Consider the following 21,925-nt stretch of genomic DNA (forward strand, 5'->3'; position numbering starts at 1 on the left):
TTGCTAAAAACCGAAAGAGGGGAGCGCCTTTACTTCTCCCTCACATTATCACTCTCTTTCGAGGTTACGTAGCATTTATATTTTGTTCAAGAATAAGAGCGATAAAAGGAAGCACTTTGGGTGGTGCTGACTGCTGAGATACTCTAGCTTGTGAGGTAATGGCTCGAGATGGGATATTGAAGGTGGCGATCGCTGTTTTGTTCGTCGGTGTCGCTGCTGTGAGCCTCGGAGGGAGCTTGGTTGGAGCACAAGTGTACCACGTTGTCGGAGCAGACCGCGGCTGGGATCCATCCTCGGACCTTGCTTCTTGGTCCTCGGACAAAACATTTAGGGCCGGAGATAAGATGTGTGAGTCTTCTCTCTCCTCCTCTCTGTAAAGCTTAATTAGGGTTTGTTTAGTTTTACTCATGTAATTGCTTCTAAAATGGTTAAAACGCTTAGGATGTCTTCATTAAAACTGATTACGCATTATAAAAATAATCGCGTTTTACAAATCATGTTTTGACATCATTTGATAAAAACACTTAAAAGTACTTACTAAAAATAGTTACGTTAAAAGGTCTTGAGTTTCTGTGAGTTAGAAAACACTTTCAATATAAAAGCAATCGCAAACCAACCCTAAACTTATCTCAAATTTTGGTTTTGTTTTCTTGGCACCACTAGCCAAGCCATTTGTTTGGTTTCCGAATAAAGGAGAATAAAGTGGAAAGAAAGTAAAGATACTTTCATGTGTCTGGTTCGTTATTCGAATTCTTTAAATTACAAGACTCTTTTGTGTGTGCACTTTTAGGGCTAGCCTACTCCACGGCGCATGGGTACATAGCTGAAGTGAAGAGCAAGGAGGAATTCGAGTCGTGCGATGTAACAAACCCAATCAGGATGTTCACGGACGGCCTGGATACCATCTCAATGGACAAGGAAGGACTCCGCTACTTCGCAAGTAGTAACGTCGAGAGCTGCAAGAATGGCCTTAAACTACACGTGGAAGTTATGCCTCAGTCATATCAAGCTCCTGAAATGCACAACACCAACGTGGCGGAATCAGAGGGCCCTGCGTTGGTTGCAGCTAATGGGCCCACAACCCCTTCTGGTTCGGCCCATCTCACTGCAAGCTTCATGGTGTTGTCCGTTGGGTTGCTTTGTTATGTATTGGGTTTTAGAGTAAGTAGTAATTAATTGATGTGTGTTAATTATAATTTAGTAAGAGAGTGAGGATTGGTATGAAGAATTGGATTTTGGTTTTATTATTTGTAGAATAATACTCAGCTACTCTGGATGAGTAATAATTCCTATCAAAATTGTTCGTTTTTTATTTATAAAAATTTGTGTTTATAATTCGAACTGTTCATATTATAAATCACTCTATAAAGATCGTCTCTTTAAAGAGTCTATTAAAACTAAAGTCATTTAGTCATCGAATTGTATAAAACAAATGGACAAAATTAGAAAAGTATTATTAACTGTCAATTTATTTACTATAATAGATTGACTAAACAACCTTATATTTAATTCATTTTTTGCAGAAATTATTTTTACACAGTCCTGATCATAAACACAAAACTCTTATCCGAATATGAAGAATTTTGAAGAGAAGTTGCTCTTGATCTTAAATAGCCAAGCATTGTTCTTATTTACAACCTCATAAGAAAATGAAAGTTTAAAATATGCAATCAATTCATTTCAAGTTGAAGCGCCGGTACGAAACTTTCATTACGAAAGTTGCACTCCTCCATCTAGATTATGTTACGGGAAATGAATGAATGAGATTTAAACAAATCATATACCTTCATCAACCGCAATAATAACCTGTGCACTCAACTGGGGATTGCATTACGCCCCAAAGTTTACGTACTTCCTTTCTGATATTGCAACCAAGTTCCAAATTATGACGATTTCGTATAACTAGGAGCACAATAAGACTATAAACACACAGAGTTGTGCTAGCCATTGATCCCTGGAGAGCCCACAAGGATCAATGGCTACCATTCAAGTCATGTACCGACGAGTGACTGATGCAAGCATCGTCCAACCGCAATTATACACGAAGTATGCAATACACTAAACAGAAGAATCATAAATTCTCAGTTTGGGCACCTCGGATACATTGGGAGATCCAAATTAGATCATCCAATCATCGCTCTTTCAGTACTATATAGCTGCTAGTTCCGTTCCCCTTCTTTATCTTTGAAATTCTCCTTAGAATATTCGAAAAAGCGGTCTTTTCCTGCACCATAAGACACACCATAAGACAGAGTGAAGAAAATAGGAACAAACTATCACAATTCAAATTATTCAGCCTACGTTCCTTCAAGTTCAAACAGATGAGAGCAAAGTCAGAGTCAAGACAATGGTAGAAAACATGATAATGTACCTCTGAAGATTTGAGTCTTCCCTTAAATTTAGATACAAGATCATTTGTGGTGAGTGGTGTTCTCTGCATCAATACAGCCCTGATTTCTTCCTCGGTGACGCGTCCACCAGATGACGATGGCTCCGTTTTCACGGGTGGAGTAACTTTTGGAGGCGCACTACTTTTAGAAGCAGACACAGACACAGGCTCCTCTTTGATGGATTTTTGTTCCTAATATAGATACAATGTAAATGAATACCATATAACTAGCGAGCATGGGGAGTTTCAAAGCTTCTAAAAATAAAGCTGATAAAAACAAAGTAGCAAAACATACATTTTCAGTCTTGACCTTCTTGGGAGGTGCACTGTTCGTTGCCTTAGAATCATCGCCACTTGATTTTCTCTTTCCCTTTGAGGGTTTGGAGGTTGGTGTAGTTCCTCGACTGGACGCAGAAGGTGTTGGTTTTGAGGGACTGTTGTCAGATGGTTCCTCTTTGGGTGCATCCTTCTGCTTTGGAGCCAGCGCTGGAGGAAAGCCAATATCATCATCCAGCTGGACACATCAGAAAGAACAGGCCGATTAGCGGGAAAAGAGCTGTGATCCACTTTTACAGGACAAATCAAATTTTCAAAAATCCCGTGTCTATTAATAAAATGGTATCTTCAACAAAAATGTCCATTGCTATTCAAAATGCACGTGGTACAGGGACAAAAAATAAAATCATCTAACAGATGCAGTTCTGACAAAAGTGCCAAATAAAGCATTTGAGATGTTTATTATGGGAAATGGGAAATCTAGTCAGATTAAGTGTGCCAAAAAAATAAAATAAAAAACCTACATCATCATCGTCATCGTCGTCATCCTCTACATCTGAATCATTCAGTCCACCACTTCGCCCAAGTAGCTTCTTCAACTCTTTTCCTGATTTGCTCAGTCCACCCTCTTTGTCATCTTCATCCTCGTCCTCATCATCCTATGAGGAAGAAGCATACAAAAAGGCCATCTTTAAATTGTACAAAGAGCTATAACTAACACAGCAATTGCACCATGGATAAAACTGATATACAAGTGCATGAACTTCCAAGGTAGCACCAGATACAGTGGTGCAAAGAGAAAAACCCGAGACCCCCCAAACTGAACATGCAAGATAACGGAAGGTCTCAAGTGCTGTACTTAATATATTCCCTAACATAATTTTCAAAGGTAAAAAAGAAGTTCAAATCAATTTGTTTACAAATATCAAAATAAAGTCTACCTATTCTCTTGATCAGTATTAGCTTCTAACTGAATGCTTAAAGAATAGTGGTTGCGGGACATTTGTGCAACAAACCTGCTTAATTTCTGGAGGAGCTGGAATCTCTGGTTCCAAATCTTCCCTTTCCTCAGGATTGTTTCCAACAGCTTCATCATCATCAGTGAAAATTTCTTCGTGCTCCCAGTCATCACCTACAATAAATGGAGACTTGATTATAAAAAGAAGACACGGAACTAACATAATCCAGACATGGTTATCATGGACATCATCAGGCACCCCTGTTATGTTCACAAAAAGAAGACATCTGGACAAGACTTAATTGATATGGCTTCCCAAATGGATGACAAGACATGGAACTAACATGAAAGCCTTACTAATGAAGTAATCAAATACTTTACAGAAAAAGATGGATTAAAACCACCTTTACTTTTCACGAGACAAAAAAAAAAAAAAGTAAAAAAGAGGCTGATACGATGTCTGTATATGTAGCATCTCTCCACGGCAAGCAGAACCAAGCTGAACTTCACTCTTCTAAGAATTCGTGATGATTAATAATGGTATTGGGTAGCAATTATTTAGGATAGCAAGGAGAAAAGATAGTGCTCATGATATTTTGTTTATAAGGCAAAATAGAAAAAGGATAGATGCTTACCCTTCTCGATATCATCATCATCCATGTCCACATCACCTCCCCCTACACCTTCATTATCATCATCACCATCACCACCATCACCACCTCTTTTATTCAATCTTTTTTTCCTTTCCAACTCTTCATCATCATCCTCATCCCCTCTATCTGAGCCATTTCCTTCTTCATCATCATCACCACCAGCTGTCTTTCTTCGTCCCTTCCCACCAGCCCCACCATTATCCTTGTCAAGCCTCTCTACTTCACCAAATAAAGCAGCTCCATTATTTGCAGCTTTCATCATCCATCTTTCATACCCATCTGCAGTCTTTTTCCTATTACTAATCTTCTCTTCAGCTTCCTCCAATGTAAGTTGCTTGTATTGCGCAACCTTGTTGAAATTGAACCTAGTAAACATTCTCCAAACAACCTTGTTTTGATAAGTAAATATACTGATTGTAGCCATAATTGGTACTCATGAAAAGCTTTTCCCCATATTCATGCCAAGACTAAAAGTGATGAACCGTAAAATAAAAACATCAGTAGCAAAAATAGGTAAGGCATGCATACCAAGAACCAGCAGGAATAGCAGAAAACTCCTTTCCAGAGGGATGTTTTATTAGTAAGTAGTAAGTTGCAGTCTGTGCACCTTCAAGATGACCCTGGTACTGAGACCGGCCACTTTCGTCCTCCAAAACCCATGGTTTGTTCTTGTACTTCTCCTATATAATGAAACTTAATGTAAATACGAAGGAGTGCAAACCATCTCGATGTCAGTTCATGAAACATCTCACAACTTACTAAGTCCGAGCGGAACATAACAAAAGAAAATTACAATAACCAAAAACATTTGAAACGCAACTCACACTTTAAAACACTGCTACAATCGGGTCACAGAATACTCACAAATTTATAATGGTTATTAGCTATAGCAACACGATCTCCAAATGATACTCGCGAAACAGTAAAAACCAAGCAAGTAATAGCCAATGGGCAAAATCAAATCGAAATTACCCGCATGGCATCACTAAGTTGGCGTCCTTGTAGTCCATCCTTGTGGAGAGACCATTTATTTTCAAAATTCTTGTTCTTCGAAAAACACGGCAACCCCGTCACAAATCTCCCAATGAAGTAGTTCTTATCGTTGGCAGTACTCGCTCGAACATTATACTCCTATATCAGAAACAAATACATCAATCAATCCTTACATACATATACACATACACCATACATATATATAGAGAGAGAGGGCGAACTCGAATTAAGCGAGTGACGACGGCGCCGCACTCGTTGCACTTGGCGCGGTTGAGAGCCATTTTTTTGCCACAGTCGTCGCACAGAGTCAAGTGCTTGCAATTGCTTCCGTATAAATCCTTGGTCGTTTTACATCCGCCACACTCAGGTCTCAGTATTAAATCGGTCGTCGACATTTTCCCACCTGCAGAACCACGCAATTTTTCCGAGAAACAAACACCGATTCAGAGAGAAAATCCTATTCCCAAACGAAAGCTAGGGTTTTGATTCTGAAACCTAACAATTCAACAATTTACCAATTCATTCAACAATTCGATGATTACCTTTTGATTTATAACAGAGATCGCGTATCGGTTGTGAATTTGGGTTTTCTTGTTCTTTTGCCGGGACAGAATTTTCTTTATTTTTCGTTTTGGGGTCGATTGAAATTTCCTAGTCCGGAAGAGAATAAAAACGCATATATTGTCATCAGATCTGCGGCAATTCCACGTGCTTGGTGCGCCAAGAGTAACGTTCATATTATGTTTTTTTAACCATATTTTCATACCATCTTAAATGATATTTGACGTGGATAACATATCATTTGAATTAATCAGATTTTTAAATTTAGTTCATTATTTAATAAACTAAAAATTAAAAAAAATTAGTTAATTAAATGATGATTATGGTATACGAGGAATCTTTTTTCTTCCTTTCTTTGGATTTTAAAATTTTTTCAAATAATATGACTGTTCACATCAGATATCCCCAAAAGTAATGAATAACATTCCTCGTGCCAGTGTCTAAAATGGAAAATGAAACCCAATTTGCATGTCCAAGCCCAGCCCATAGTGGTGGAAGAATTAGTTCGGCCCAACTAGCGGGCCACGTCACATCTGGCCATATTATTAAAAAAAACCACTATCTCACGTCTCCTAGGCAATGGAAAAGGTTAACAGGTTTGTCGTCACTCGGTGTTTTGGTTTGATAACGTAGTTTAAGCGTGAGTTTTTCTTCACATGGAAAATGACACTAAAGTGGGCAGTGAACTTGTTTAGCGGATGACGTGCTTCCTACATGACCTCTTTCATTTTATGCCACATAGTGCCACACAAACGCTCGCGAGATTGGAAAACTAAAGCCTAATTTACATATAAAGATTAAGAGAGATTCTTTGTATATATATCTTTGTTTTATTACGTGACAATTATTTATTAAACTATTAAAGCATGTGTTAAACACGTAACGACTAATTATCATACCATAACGCCCCGTAAACCAAATATTGGTTTGGCAAGTTAAAATCGGACGGTTAGATGAAGAGCATTCATTGAAAGATTGGTAAGCCATCTACCACATGATTCGCGATTAGGAGGACCGATGAAACCCAAGTCCCCCAACCAACTCCGTTACAGCACAAAATTCGACATCACCAAATATAATATTACCTTTTTATCCATTAAAATATCCCAAAAATCATATTAAAATAATAAACGGAAAGAAAAGCCAAATCTACTTCTTCGGGCTGCTCCTATGTAAAGTCAGCAACCTCACTCTCCATCTTCCTCACTGCAAAGCTAAGCTCGCCCTTCCGCTCAACGACGCCGTCTTACAGCATGGCTCTTCTGACGTCCTTCATCGAAGTCCACCCGTGCTCTCACTTCCCCATCCAGAACCTCCCGTACGGCGTCTTCAAGCCCCAACCGGGTTCGTCAGCTCGACCGGGCGTGGCCATCGGCGACTACGTCTTGGACCTCTCCGAAATCGCCGCCGCCAGGTTATTCAACGGGCCGATCCTCGTCAACTCCGATTGCTTTCATCAGGTCCGTTGATCATTAATCGCAGATTACTTTTAGTTGACTAAGATGATGATAAATGCAGTGATTAATTATTAAATGCTCTGTTTGGTTGATTAGCCTGATTTAAACAAGTTCTTGGCGCTTGGACGACCTGCGTGGAAGGAAGCGCGCGCCACCATTCAGAAGCTGTTGTCATGTATGTATGCAGTATGCTTATTAATTAATGTGTTTATTGAAGTAATTAGGCTTAGTTTACACTTAATGAAGTTGGTAATTAAGATTCATTTGGTTATTACTGGTGCAGCTACTGAGCCGACCTTGCGTGACAATGAAAGTTTAAGGCAGAAATCACTTCTTCCATTGGTACCTGAAATTTTATAATCCTGCTTAGATTTTCAATATATTTTATTCAAATCATTCATGTTTTATGTGGATTGATGTGTAGAGCAAGGTAGAAATGGTTCTTCCGATTACAATAGGGGACTATACGGATTTCTTTTCGTCAATGCATCACGCGAAGAATTGCGGGACCATATTTCGCGGGCCACAGAACCCGATTCCACCAAACTGGTGTGTGGATTTTGAATAACTCATTGAACATAATTTCTTATTTTAGTTTTAGTATTGTTTTTTCCAAGTTAGCGGAGTCTTATTTGATGTTCAGGTTCCACCTTCCAATTGCATATCATGGTCGAGCTTCTTCGATTGTTATCTCGGGAACGGACATTATTCGACCAAGGTGAGAACTTATCATTTATTTTTGTTGCTTTTAGATTCATTGAATATGCAGGATGACTAAAAATTGTTGAACTTGTCTATTAGTAGTAATAGTACTTCAATTTCCAAGAATTGATTTCAAGGCCAAACTTTTCCGTTGATGTTTTGTCGATTGCCTGCTTATATATTTGATTTATGAGTAAGGTGATTTTGGTCTTAAGTCACGTTCTTTATTGAATTGGTGAAAGTTGTCCATCCAATTCTGATTTCTGATGGTATATTATACTTATTGGATTTCAATCTTAAAGTTTACATTTTTTATTCGTCTTATCACAGAGGTCAAGCCGCTCCTACTGGAAACTCTCCACCACCTTTTGGTCCTTCGTTGAAACTAGACTTTGAGCTCGAAATGGTAGTCACTTATGCTATAGTATAGCATTTTAGTGTAGAAGTAGAACTCATAATTACAGTTATGCTTATCCCATTTTTATTTACTATGTCATGTGGGTTCTCATTTTGATTGTAGGCTGCTATAGTTGGCCCTGGAAATGAGTTAGGAAAGCCGGTCGATGTTAATGAAGCAGCAGATCACATCTTTGGACTTGTGTTGATGAATGACTGGAGTGGTATGCTTGCCTCTTGCCTTAATAGGTTTTAATCCTTCATGTTTAATGTTTGGAGCTGCTTGATAATAAGTTTGGGTTTTGACAGCTAGAGATATTCAGGCATGGGAATATGTTCCCCTTGGGCCTTTCCTTGGGAAAAGCTTTGGTAAGAAGCGGAAACTATGATGCTGAATTCTTCATTTAGTGTTTTATAAGTGTGTAAAACGTGTAATGACTGCGAAACTGACATTAACTTTGTGTAAAATGTGAATATCAGGGACTACAATATCCCCTTGGATAGTGACGCTGGAAGCTCTAGAACCTTTTCTTTGTGATGCTCCCAAGCAGGTGGTTACTCATATTTGCATAATGCATACCCACATAATTCAATCTTTCTTTGCAATTATAAGTCATAGAATATTTATATTATGTTCACTCTGACTTGTAGGACCCCCATCCGTTGCCCTATCTGGCTGAAAAAATCTCCCAAAATTATGATATTTCATTGGAGGTATTTACCAGCTCATTGCAATTTGTTTCTTTTAGTTAATTAACAAAGTTTATGGTTTCTTTTACCCTTAAGGCCTTACGGAATTTTCTTTTAGTGATTATATTGTAAATAGTCATGTGCTCTTGTGTTCTTGGGATGACAATGGAACTGCCATTTTATTGCTAGGTTCAAATCAAACCTGCTGGACAAGATGAGTCGCATGTGGTCACAAAGAGCAACTTCAATAATTTGTAAGGATTTCTCCCCAATTACTTTCTCAAGAGTCTTTAATCTTTAGCTGAGATAAGTCTTACCCTGTTGACAACTATTGGAAAAGTAACCTAGAAGATGGTCATAATCATACTGCCTAGCGTTGAGATAACTTTTCCGTAGTAGTTTCCTTTTGGTTAGGATAACAGACTTTATATTCGTTACCAAGCTTTCTGTAGTTCTACGCTTCTTGGGGGCATCATAATAAGTGCCTTTTAGCTTTTGTTGAGCTAATCAGGATGCCTAAGTAATCAGATGAAGGAAAATCCATGGTTTTGTACTTTTTATTTTGTTCTTGCGTGCTTCATTTATAAGGTGTCTTAACTTGTGCACCTCATTTACAGATACTGGACATTGACTCAACAGGTAGCCCACCACACTATCAACGGCTGCAACTTAAGGCCAGGCGATCTCCTTGGAACAGGGACTATCAGTGGGCCTGTACGGTTTCAGTTTCTTTTTACTAATTCGTACATTCATATTAAGTTATGCTTGACTATAAATTCGTGGAGTTTTCTTTTATTGCTAGAGTGAATTTCATTTACTTATGTATCACAACAGGAGCCCGATTCTCTTGGATGCTTGTTAGAGTTGACATGGAATGGACAAAAGCAGCTGTCATTAAATGGGACACCCCGCAAATTCTTAGAAGATGGTGATGAAGTCATCATTTCTGGGTTTAGCAAGGTTACTGTTGATACAAGTCTTTTTACATGTTTAATTACATTTACAATCTCTTGTACATATTGCTTGCGGTCTCGTCATGCTGTTTATTGTTGTTCTTTCCTCCTATTGTTGTTCTGATTCAATACCTCGATATGAAGTTTGCCAGAATTTTGGAATGAAACAATATCCACGCTACCGTGCATAACATGTACTTCATACTGCCATCGGTCCTGTGAACTTGTTATGCAGCAGGATTATCAGTCTGATTTTTACGTTTGATGTTTTGATTGCAGGGAAATGGTTACAACGTTGGCTTTGGGACTTGCTCCGGAAAGATTGTTCCCTCACCTCTTTGAAGGCTTTCTTCTTGGCCTTCAAGTAATCAGTCAGAGTTCTTGTATTCCATTAGCAAACCTCAATTTCATATGTTGTTGGAGCTGTGTACCATTTACTCTGTAATTCACTTGGCCTTTGTTGTTTTGTAATTCTAAACCATGCGCAATTCACCTGGCCACCCTTAGTGGAATAAGACGGCGTTGTTCTGCTTTATGATAATCCCCTACTATTTACTGTTTACGGTTTAGTGTTCTCTCTTTCTATACATTCAAATGTGGATGTCACCGGGGGCTTGGTCTCTAGGACCACTCGACGTTCAAGAAATATACGTGTATAGGTCTTTCTAGGACCATTTGAATATTTGATACGGGTCCTTTTGTGCTTACAAAGTGTTTCATATAATGTTTGTTAGGCATATCTCCACAGGTTATGTTGACAACACTCGACAAATTCTTTCCATATCATTCTGATGACTTTGGCATATGTTGATATATGTTGACATATGCATGATCTGATTTGGTTGACAACAATAAGCTTATTAATTGTTCGACGAAATCTTTGTGAATAAACTAAAATTTTGGCAGTGGTGTGTTTTTATCTAAATCTTGTATTTAATACTAGAATTCTCTAAGATTCGAATCTTGAGTCTGCCATTTGATGTCACCAATTGCATTGATCAATAGCTTGATTGAAAAATGAGCTATATTATTAGCTCGACACCGTAGCATATGTAGCTGCGCATATAACTTCTTCCCTTAACTGTGAGATTAAAGGTGCTTTCGTAGGAAATGGATCATCTCCGTATCGCTTCTATCAAATCATTCTCATCAAACAATTTAAACTCTTGAAATTTAATCTATCGATTAAATTTATTATAACTTTTAAAGTATGTTCCTATTTATAATCGTTTGATCAAATTTTAAAAATTCAGATTAATTAATGAGAAGAATTTAGTAACAATGATCCGGCGATGATCATTTTCGCTTTCGTGTGCCAAAAAGCTTTCTATCCAAAAATGAGGGGGCGTGTGGGTCCCGTAAATTAACGGACGGGAGCGATAGTGCTGAACTGCTGATGCTGTTACGCGCCAAGAGTATTCAAGAACCTTCTACTGTTTCAAAAATACCTTTTTTTTTTCTTTTCAAAAAAGTCGTTTTAAATTCAAGAATGATTTTCATTTTTCACTCAAATTCACCAGGGCTTAGCCAAAGATGATGAAACCCTCTCGCAGCCGCAGACTCAGCTTCTCCTCCTCCGCCTCCACCACCGTCACCTACACCCTCCACGATGACCAACCTGCCCTTCCCGCCACCACCGAAATTCCCATCCAGACCTCGGACACCCCAATTCCCATCACCTTTCACTTACCGCAATCCACCGCAGCCATCAAAATTCAATCGGCCTACCGGGCCCACCTCATCCGCACCCACTTCAAAACAATCGCAGCCGTCCACTCCGAGGCCAACCAGTACCAGCGCCGGATCCAACGGCAGGAAACTGTCGACGCCATCAGGACAAGCGAGCGCGAGAAGCTGAGGATGAACGAGTCCCTGATGCGGCTGCTGCTGAAGCTGGACTCGGTGCCCGGGGTGGACCCCGCGGTGAGGGAAGCGAGGAGAAAGGTGAGCCGTCGGATCGTGGGGCTGCAGGAGATCGTGGACGCGATCGTATCGGAAGACGTGGATGGCTTCTGGGGTGGCAGAGACGGTGGATTTGGGAGGAACTGGGACGACATCCTTGCGGAGATGGAGGAGGTGTGCAGGGATAAAGGAGGGGAGGAGATGGAGAGGTTTTGCGCTCAGTATCTGGGGTTTCGGTGCTTGCAGCGATTTTTGCAGGAGCCGTGATCTGGTTTATCGCCGGCACTGCTTTGCTTGCCTACTCTGTTATCTGTGGAGTGACACAGTCTACAAACTACAGACCGCAAATTGTAATTTTGTACTTAGTTTGGACCCTTTTTTTATTTTTATAGTTTTATTCTCCATGCACTTAAATTCAACGGTTTTAATTATGAAATATCGTAAAGACCCGTTATTTGCAAGTAGAAAAATGAGTTCATCGGTTAGATGGGAAAAATATAAAAGATAATATTTCACGTTACAAAAACTAAAAGGTGTAGCTTAAGTAGATGTGTATTAAACCTAGCGGGTTAGAGTAGTGCGCTCATTCTCTTGCGCCCATAACTCAGATTTTGATAAATTAAATTAGAGCAATTTAGAATATCCATACGTTAACAATGAAATGAACATGAGAAAGACAGATTTCAGAATTCATAAATCATAAACTTCATACGTCAAACAGAAACATACAGGCTTTGTTGTTCTTCTTGAGAACGCTCATCTACCACAACACGCAGCTGCACTTGCAGCGTGACATGCACCTCTTGCAGTCGGAGAGCTTCGGGGTGCCACAATCACAGTTCTTGATGCAGTTGGCCCTCGAGCTGCCGCCCCACAAGCATCGAGCCATACAGCGCAGAACCGGCGTGCATTCTGGGCAGCCGAACTTCATCTGATTTACTATGCAACTTCTGCATTGACTGCCATCCGGTGGGCAACTTCTGCATCGGCTGCCGCCTGATGGGCAAGCCTTAGCTGCCGGAAACGCAATCAACCACAGCAACAGCAGCAGCGTCAGCTTCAGCGGCCTAAGAGCTAGTGCAGGCGGCCTCTTCTCCATTATCTGCTTCTGAAATGTTTGATCTTTGCTTGCTCGACTATATATTAAAGAATGATTTTCGCACGCTCTTTTTCTAGGAGAAAATGAAATCACGACCTTATATTATTGTTTGTTATGTGAATCATTCACTGGATCAAATAAATATAAAACAAATCTGCCGCATTGCTTGCTGCCCCGCAGTTCAACTTGATCATTTAGTGCCATTAATTGCTATGTATTGGTTTGCACAATGTTATAATATCTTCGCGTACATCTATGTCTTCACATCAGAGACGGTAAGTCCATGCTGTAGGATATAGATGAGAGATTTTTCAATTTGCTTGTAAGACGTGTGGTACACCACATGTCATATGATGCAACTCAAATCACTTTGTAGAATGACATGTGGTGTACCATTTCGTATTTCAGGCATACTGAAAAAATTTCTCGATATAGATAAAATTGGCATAAATGGTTGATCTGTATCGTATTGTCACATGACGTTACTATTTCATGTGTTACTGTTTAAAAATCAATTTACATATGTATCGTATTGTCACATGCTATTACTATTTCACGATATAGTTTGAAAATCTATGTATTATAGTATAACAGTGTACTACGAACGACATTATAATACGCGAATAACAAAATGAGACGAACCGGAAAAACAGAAAGAACCCAATTCTTTTCTTACACGACCCTCAGGCAATCCGAGTTTCATGCACATAGAACATGGCAAGGGATCGAAATTTTATTTCACATCAATAAAACAGAGGTACATACAAACCGAAATTGCCAAAAAAAGACTGGTCTATCACCCTGTTTACGGAGGATGAAGCAAACAAATATATCGGTACAATAAACCTACGTAGCAAACTAACTCTCTTCGAAAATTATACAACCAAATCCCGAATGGAAAGTCTGAAACAATAATGCGTGACCCAGTTCTGCACGAACAAATTCTTCCATACACACTTCACTCTCCTTCAGTGAGGATCGGAACAATGAGTGGTTTCATCTGTGCAAGGTACACGATTGCCCACCTACCAAGTACGAAAGGAGCATGCTAAGTCAATATCCAGGTGGGAAAGTTTGTAAAGGAGTAACATTAAAAGTTCACCGAAAAAAAGTTAACCGAAAAAAAATCAAGGGTAAGAGTCGATGACATACATCATCCAACAGCACACTACCGCTGTGATAACAAGTGTAAGGTGAAGCCTGCACATGAAAAAAACAATAAGTTTAGCTTTAAGAGGATTTGAAAGATGCCCCCAACACCGGAAAGGTCCAAAAGTGTTTGAATCTTAATCATGCAAACAACATTGTGCAGTAAGTCTAGATGTAGACATGGAGTAAACATCAAAATCAACGCCGCCTCATCTCATTTGATGCAGACAGAAATGTTGAGGATAAATCTATATATATTTCAAGAATGTAACCAATAAATCTAACTCATCCAACATAAATTCAACGGGATCTCCTTGATGTGTCTAACTAAAACCCTCACATATCTCCTAGGATTTAAGATGGTGAAGAACAACATTATCACAGTCTTCCTTTCCCACACATTCCACAGATTCCTTCCTTAGGAAACGATAGACAAAAGTTTCACAATAACTCATTGACAATATTCATTATATAAATACCAAGAAACATTTAGAAAATCATGCAATATAAATCAAATTATCGAACCCGATTAGCATATTTCAGGCTTCCCATATCAAAGCATCTTCTGACCAAAACTCTCCTCTTCTTTCCCGACAATCTATGTGGTAGATTTTCCCTACAATGTCATCCAACAAGAATGGAGCTACGATTCGCTAAAATGCAATGCAAATGTTTCTAAACCCTTAAAAGATTCGAATACCATCACCGAAAATCGGTTCCAATAGCATAATCAGCATACTATAAGGGTTTCAATCTGACCAGCCCTAAACTCTAAACATCACTAAAATCCAATTTAACATCCTACCAACTTCAAAATATTGGATCAACAATTGGAAAACAAGTTAGAAAGCTAAAATCTTTGGATTCAGAAATTAAAAGAGAAAACTAGTAGAGCAAATAAGACATACAAATTGGCCGATGCGCCTCTGCCACAGCAGATTCTGACCATGAGGGAAGCAATTACGCCCACCATTGCAAAGATCAGAGTTGTAACTACAAAACCCATTTCGATCTTCTCCAATTCCGACCCCTTCTTCGAACAGTCAAATCCACAAACAGTTGATCTGCAAAAAGCACAATCCTTTATCTATAAATCTGGTCACAGATCAGAACCCAGTTCGATTTATCGTACTTAAATCCAATTCGACCTTCAAATTAAATAAATGAGAGGCAGAAATGCAATTATGCAAGAGGGAGAGCTTAAAGCTTAGTGGTTACCGCGAATGAATGATATGATTGTCTTCAAAAACAATTTGTACGTTGCCTGAGGCTCCAAGCCTCCAACCTCTGATTTTGGGCTGTGATGGGAAGGGGATGACGAAGATTGGGATTTTTTTTGCTTAGAAAGATCAAATAAATTAAAAGGTCGTTTTGGTACTTTAACCGAAATGTCTTCCATCTACTATAGCAAGTTCTTAGGGGCCCAACAGCATCCTCTCCGGATCTTTTGGTGAGGATTATAGAAATTCGTAAATTGTATCTGATCGTATATCGTGTGATCAGTTTTTATTAGGTACTGTTTTTATTTAATTTTAAATAAAAATATTTAAAATAATTTCTGACCGTACGATATACAATGAACGAGCATGATTCATGGATCATTGGGATCCTCACAAAGAGAATCCGAATTCACTAGGGGCCTAGGGCCGTGTTCTAAAGCATCTGATCGGAAACAACGTTCCCAATTTCCGTCATAAATTTTAGAATTGGACCACAATTTTCAAATTCGGAATTTTTTACAAGTTTGAAAATTTCAGAATTGGAGTAATCTCAAAAATTTCGAAAGATAAATCGAAAATTCATATACTTTTTAAGTTTTCAAATATTCTCAACTTTTTCGTACGCGCAATTTATTGTTTTTTCTTATATTTGGTATATGGTTATGCTTAATTTCCTAGTTGAAGTTACATTCTCAAAAGGTTACTGGGCAGAATTACTAAATGTTGGAAGTTAATTACATTATTATAAAGTGTTAAAAAAGCATGTATTTTGTTACACCAGCAAGAAAAGTGGCAGGTTTACTAAATGTTGAATCGCTCTAGCCTGTCATTCACGTTATTGTCTGTGTAATTGTATTGCTTCTGATCCGCTCGATTGTTTTTATGAGACAGGGTTTCAGGGTTCGGAAGTGGAAGCTGATCGTTAGAAATCTTCCTTTTGAGGTTCTTTGCTTACTGTATTGTCGTATGAAATTTTGTTCTTACCATCATCCAGTATCGTTTCTTGCTCAAAGAAATAAACTCTTCTCCTTCCCTTCGTTCTTACTTTTATTCCTATTTGCAGGTTATCGAACGGTTTTGCATTTGTACAATTCACACGCAAACAGGATGCAGAAAATGTACATTTTTTAATCGCGCTTTACTTTGGAGTAGTACTAATGGAGTCGTAGGTTCTGCATTGCCCAAAAGGAAGAAGAAGCCGCCTGTTGATAAATTGGTTCATGAGCTTAAGAAGACATTACTGCAAAAGAATCCAATGCTACTGATGAGATAGAAGAAGGAGATGATCTGGATAGAACAATCTTCATAAGCAATCTTCCGTCTGACTTCAATAAAGAAGATGTCAAACAAAGGTTTTCGACCTTTGGGATAGTGCAATCTTTTACCCCAGTCCTTCAGGTCACCGAGGATGTCTTATATTTAGTTTGATACGATTCTTGCATCGTTTGTTGCGTTTGAAAGTACATGTGATATTATGTTGTGGCAGGAAACGAAAAGGAAGGGGTTTTTCATGTTTGAAACAAAAGATGCAGCCAGTTATGCTGTTTCAGCCGGGAATGCGGCGTCTGGCTTGGGAATTTCTCTGAAGACGATACGCTAGTGAGATGCGCAGGTGTATGAGCTCTGAGATGTGTAGGTAGAAAGAGAAGAAGCCGTTCCAACTGGTCCTATAATCCTAGGGTAGTAGTCAATCCGATGTAGCTAATCCGACCGGCATTAGTAGGCGAGTACAAATGAATATAGTAGCCCTATACAATAGACGGCAGTTCCATTAGAAATTATATGTCAAAAGTAGCTACAGCCGGAATATGGGCCCACTTTGTCCCGAGGGCACCGGTGGAGATTTCCCGGACGGGTTCGTATACGGTAGGGTGTAGAATTCTGCTCACCATGATGTTCCACCTGCTTCCCCAGAAGTCCTGGAGTGAGGTGGCGAGGTAGGGTTCGTCAAACTGCGGCTCGAAATCGACGCCGAGGAAGACTCGGGCCAGTGATGCGACCAAGGCGAGGGTAAGCTCTGTTGGAGTTTAAAACACTGCATGCATAGAACCACATATACACGATGACATGCATACGTAAATATAATGAATGACTTACCTGGAGAAGTGCTCGACATCAACGCAAGGGATATCGGGAGTCTTCTACACTCAGCAGCTATATCCAGCTAGAATAGGGTTTGCTCAGGAAAAGGATGATGCTGTGAGTGCAGGGACGTCCCAATATATAGCCAACTATCCTAGGTATCAGGCCTATCAACTGATACCTGGATTGCTACACGGATAGGGTTCAATACAGTCCTATTCCATTATGAACTCCTGTCAAAGCATGATAAGGTTATCTGATTAATTTGCATGTTTGTTAGGACTCTCAATCCCAGCCAATTAAGTCCGAAATCTTCTCAACTTGATAACTTAAACTAAGGTACAAGTTTAACGAGAACTAGAAGTCATTCTCCTTGACACTCACATCTTACATTCTCCCACTTGAGTGTCCAAGAAGAATGATATTACATGGCCAAGATTGAGGTGATCACAAGTCCCCGAAAGCTGCAATTACACCTTTAACAACCTGTCACTTATGGCTTCGAGTATAGAATTATAAACGCAGTACGTAATTTCTTCTACATGTGCGCGTTATAATTACCAACACTTAAACCATAAGCACTGTGTTGTTGACAGAATTCGAAATTTTCAGGTTGATAACCAAAATTCAACTCCTGAACTGAGCCTCATACAAAAGTATGGCTCATATCATTATTATAACATATTATGAAAACATTATGGAAGCATCCAGTTTTAAACAGAAGGGAAAACATGCATAATACAGTGGGTTTACTACTCCCACTCATTAACAGAATCAAAATCCTCTCGCATTCCCATGTTGTGAACATGCTTCTTGAACACTCCCACTGGTAAGCCCTTAGTCATTGGATCAGCTACCATAAGATCCGTTCCAATATGTACTATGTTGATCAGCCCTTTTCTGACTTCATCCCTTACTCGCAAGTACTTGATATCCATTAACCTGCATGCAATTGACCTCTTGTTGTTTTTAGAGAAGAAAACTGCAGCCTTGTTATCACAATAAATGGTTATCGGTTTTTCAACTGAGTCTACCACCTTCAGTCCAATAATGAGGTTTTTCAACCAGATTGCTTGTTTGGTGGCAGTGTAGCAACCAATAAACTCAGCCTCCATAGTTGAAGAGGCAATAACCTTTTGCTTGGAGCTTTTCCACGAAATTGCACCATCAGCAAGGAGAAAAACGTATCCACTCGTAGACTTTCTGTCATCAATGCAGCCTGCCAGGTCTGAGTCGGAGTAAGCCACCATTTCCAGCTTCTCAACCTCTTGATACACCAGTGCAAGGTTCCTTGTTCTTTTTAAGTACCTTAGTACTTTCTTTGCTGCAGTCCAGTGAGGAGTACCAGGATTAGACTGGTAACGACCTAGAACACTAACTGCAAACCCTAGATCAGGCCTTGTGCATACTTGAGCATACATGATGCTGCCAACAAGTGATGCGTAAGGCTTGTCGTTCATTCCATTTTTCTCGAGATCATTTTTAGGGCATTGATCCATACTAAGTTTATCACCCTTTGCTATGGGAAGCTCACCACCTGCGCACTTTTCCATGTTAAACCTCTTCATGATTCTGTCAATATAAGATTTTTGAGACAGCCTCAGCATCCTTTTGGATCTGTCTCTCTCAATTTCAATACCAAGAACGAAATGCGCCTCACCAAGATCTTTCATTTCAAAGCTCTTGGTTAACATGGTCTTGGTGGTGTGCAAAAGACTTAAATCTGAGCTTGCTAAGAGAATATCATCTACATACAAGACCAAGAATATGAATTTCGTGCCACTGACCTTGAGATATATGCAGTCATCAATCTTGTTTTCTTCAAAACCAAAAGCAGAAACCACTTGATCGAATTTGATGTACCATTGCCTGGATGATTGCTTTAAACCATAGATGGATTTGTTGAGTTTACAAACCATAGTCTCTTTCCCTTTCTCCTCAAAACCTGGTGGTTGAGCCATCAGGATTTCTTCATCTAAGACACCATTAAGAAAAGCCGACTTTACATCCATTTGATGTAATTCCAAGTTGAAATGTGCTGTTAATGCCATGATCACCCTCAAGGAGTCTTTGGATGATACAGGTGAGAAGGTTTCATTATAATCGATTCCTTCCCTTTGTGTGAAACCCTTAGCTACGAGTCTAGCTTTATGTCTTTCAACCTCTCCCCTTGCATTTCTTTTGGTTTTGAACACCCATTTACAACCAATGGGCTTAGCATTGCCTGAAAACGGCAACAAGGTCCAAACCTGGTTTTTCTCCATAGCTGCAAGTTCTTCAACCATAGCTGCATGCCATAGATCTGCTTGTGAGCTATTGATAGCTTGATTGAATGTTAAAGGATCATCATCATCTCCTATGTCATATTCAGTCTCTTGTAAATACACAAAATCAGGTCGAATCACCGGTTTTCTTTGCCTGTTTGAATGCCTAAGAGGCAATTGCACTTGTTGCAATGGTGGAGCTTCTGGCTCAGAAATTTGGCTTTCGGTGACTTGAGGTTCAGGACCATAAGCATGCACAGGTTCAGAAAAGGACATAGTGTTAACTGATGAAGGAGTTGGTAAAACAATTGGGAAGGAGATCAAGTTTAATTTTGTGCCAAGTAATGTTGCATCAGATGTTGTAGGGAGCTGACCATCTTCATTTCCCATTTCTTCGAATTCAGAAGTACTGTGATGTACTGTCTCTTCTTCCAAGTCTTCAATGAACTTGGCATTGTTTGTCTCCTGAATTCTAGTTTGGGAATCGGGACAGTAGAACTTAAAACCCTTGGACTTGTCTGCATACCCAATGAACCTGCAAGTAACAGTTCTCGGGTCCAACTTTCTTTCGTGTGGATTATAAAACCGTGCTTCAGCTCTACAACCCCATACATGGAAATGGTTAAAGCTTGGCTTCCTTCCTGTCCAAGCTTCAAAAGGTATAGATTTGACAGACTTACTTGGAACCCTATTGAGGGTGTAATTGGCTGTTCTAAGTGCTTCTCCCCACAGGAAAATGGGAAGTGAAGACCTTGAAAACATGGATCGAATCATGTCTTTTAGAGTTCTATTCTTTCTTTCTGCCACTCCATTTTGATGTGGAGTCCCTGGAGTGGTGTACTGAGCAATGATCCCCGAGCTTTCAAGATAATATGCAAAAGCTCCCTTGTGTTGTCCAGTCTCTGTGAACCTGCCAAAATACTCACCACCCCTATCCGATCTCACTATTTTAATATTTTTCTCTAGTTGATTTTCTACCTCAGTTTTATATGTTTTAAAACAATCAAGAACTGAAGATTTTTCAGATATTAGATAGACATAGCAATATCTGGAGAAGTCGTCAATGAATGTAACAAAATAGGAGTTCCCACAGATTGTTTTATTTGGAAAAGGGCCACACACATCTGTATGAATTATTTCTAAGAGCTGGTTGCTTCTTGTTGATCCTAATTTTCTGGTGTTGGTCATTTTACCCTTAAAACAATCAATACAGTTTGGCAGACTTAAAAAATCGAGATTTGGAATGAGATTTTGTTTAGTTAAAACCATAAGTCTTTCTTTGGATATATGTCCAAGCCTTTTGTGCCATAGTATAGGAGAATTTTCAGTTGAAGACAATCTTTTGGAACCAATGTGACAAACTGTGAAACATTCATGTAAATAGTCACACTGCAGTTGCCACATATCACTGTGAATTAAAGCATAACCAAGCAAGGTGTCTAATTTATTCGAATGAAAAAGTTTTACACTCTCATTGTCTCCAATAAAAGTATAACCAGATTTAACTAACTTAGAAGCTGAAATCAAATTCCTTCTCATAGAAGGTACATAGAGTACTGGACTAAGAAACAAAATAAAACCAGAAGAAAGCTTTAAAGAGACACTGCCAACAGACTCGACTGCAACCTTGCTCCCATTCCCAACAAAAACATTGTAAACTTCATTTTTTCTCTCCCTTAGGTTTGTGAATCCCTGCAAGGTATTTGTAATATGAATTGAGCAACCAGTATCAAACCACCAACTAAAAGGAGGAACATAAATCAAATTTGACTCGAAACAAACATAAACATTGAATTCATTACCTTTCTTAACAAGCCAATTTTTAAAACCAGTGCAATCTTTCCTTAGATGACCAACTTCTTTGCAGAAATAACAAGGCTTTGGTTCTTCAGAATTAGCTTTAAACTTTTGAGATCGATTAAGGGGGTTAGTATTTTTAAAAGAAGAAAAATGTAACATTTTCTTCTGCTTACCAGCAGGCATAGATGACTGATCAGCAACACGTTTGCCCTTTGCAGCAGTGTGAACAAGATTCACAGTCTCCACCTTGTCAGTTGATAATCTCAACTCCTCTTGAGCGCACATAGAAATCAGATCATCAATGTCCCAGGTTGCTTTCTGAGTATTATATGACACTTTCAGCTGACCATACTGCGCAGGTAATGAGTTCAATGCCATATG

At 39.2% G+C, this 21,925-nt stretch overlaps 6 protein-coding genes across 6 annotated transcripts; 3 read left to right on the forward strand and 3 right to left on the reverse strand.

Annotated features, from left to right (window-relative positions):
• LOC103948255 (uclacyanin 1) lies at positions 1 to 1,259 on the forward strand. Its single transcript, XM_048591269.1, has 2 exons — positions 1 to 348; positions 791 to 1,259. Exons 1-2 carry the CDS (start codon positions 159 to 161, stop codon positions 1,174 to 1,176), a joined length of 576 nt encoding a protein of 191 aa, XP_048447226.1. The 5' UTR covers positions 1 to 158; the 3' UTR covers positions 1,177 to 1,259.
• Positions 1,260 to 1,876: 617 nt separating this feature from the next.
• On the reverse strand, positions 1,877 to 5,972 carry LOC103948257 (transcription initiation factor IIF subunit alpha). Its single transcript, XM_048591316.1, has 10 exons — positions 5,812 to 5,972; positions 5,491 to 5,672; positions 5,249 to 5,407; positions 4,805 to 4,956; positions 4,259 to 4,641; positions 3,682 to 3,797; positions 3,190 to 3,324; positions 2,685 to 2,903; positions 2,372 to 2,581; positions 1,877 to 2,224 (listed from the first exon to the last, which is right to left on the reverse strand). Exons 2-10 carry the CDS (start codon positions 5,662 to 5,664, stop codon positions 2,132 to 2,134), a joined length of 1,641 nt encoding a protein of 546 aa, XP_048447273.1. The 5' UTR covers positions 5,665 to 5,672; positions 5,812 to 5,972; the 3' UTR covers positions 1,877 to 2,131.
• A 992-nt stretch (positions 5,973 to 6,964) lies between these two features.
• On the forward strand, positions 6,965 to 10,590 carry LOC103948258 (fumarylacetoacetase). Its single transcript, XM_018647724.2, has 14 exons — positions 6,965 to 7,290; positions 7,384 to 7,462; positions 7,571 to 7,629; positions 7,712 to 7,836; positions 7,931 to 8,005; positions 8,320 to 8,395; positions 8,510 to 8,609; positions 8,695 to 8,754; positions 8,866 to 8,936; positions 9,037 to 9,099; positions 9,265 to 9,329; positions 9,693 to 9,789; positions 9,910 to 10,035; positions 10,308 to 10,590. Exons 1-14 carry the CDS (start codon positions 7,084 to 7,086, stop codon positions 10,368 to 10,370), a joined length of 1,266 nt encoding a protein of 421 aa, XP_018503240.2. The 5' UTR covers positions 6,965 to 7,083; the 3' UTR covers positions 10,371 to 10,590.
• Positions 10,591 to 11,546: 956 nt separating this feature from the next.
• Positions 11,547 to 12,394, forward strand: LOC108867310 (BAG family molecular chaperone regulator 5, mitochondrial). Its single transcript, XM_018647725.2, has one exon. The coding sequence runs from the start codon at positions 11,562 to 11,564 to the stop codon at positions 12,195 to 12,197; it is 636 nt and encodes a 211-aa protein (XP_018503241.2). The 5' UTR covers positions 11,547 to 11,561; the 3' UTR covers positions 12,198 to 12,394.
• On the reverse strand, positions 12,314 to 13,205 carry LOC103948259. The gene has a single exon (XM_009359273.3). The coding sequence runs from the start codon at positions 13,027 to 13,029 to the stop codon at positions 12,691 to 12,693; it is 339 nt and encodes a 112-aa protein (XP_009357548.2). The 5' UTR covers positions 13,030 to 13,205; the 3' UTR covers positions 12,314 to 12,690.
• Positions 13,206 to 13,744: 539 nt separating this feature from the next.
• Positions 13,745 to 15,559, reverse strand: LOC103948260 (V-type proton ATPase subunit e1). Its single transcript, XM_009359274.3, has 4 exons — positions 15,397 to 15,559; positions 15,087 to 15,242; positions 14,182 to 14,229; positions 13,745 to 14,054 (listed from the first exon to the last, which is right to left on the reverse strand). The coding sequence occupies exons 2-4, from the start codon at positions 15,182 to 15,184 to the stop codon at positions 13,988 to 13,990; spliced, it is 213 nt and encodes a 70-aa protein (XP_009357549.1). The 5' UTR covers positions 15,185 to 15,242; positions 15,397 to 15,559; the 3' UTR covers positions 13,745 to 13,987.
• Between the last annotated feature and the right edge of the window lie 6,366 nt (positions 15,560 to 21,925).

Source organism: the organism of the source record quoted next, unplaced genomic scaffold (assembly GCF_019419815.1).
Source record: "Pyrus x bretschneideri cultivar Hongxiangsu unplaced genomic scaffold, Pyrus_bretschneideri_v1 Contig33, whole genome shotgun sequence".
In the NCBI taxonomy this organism is placed as follows: domain Eukaryota; kingdom Viridiplantae; phylum Streptophyta; class Magnoliopsida; order Rosales; family Rosaceae; genus Pyrus; species Pyrus x bretschneideri.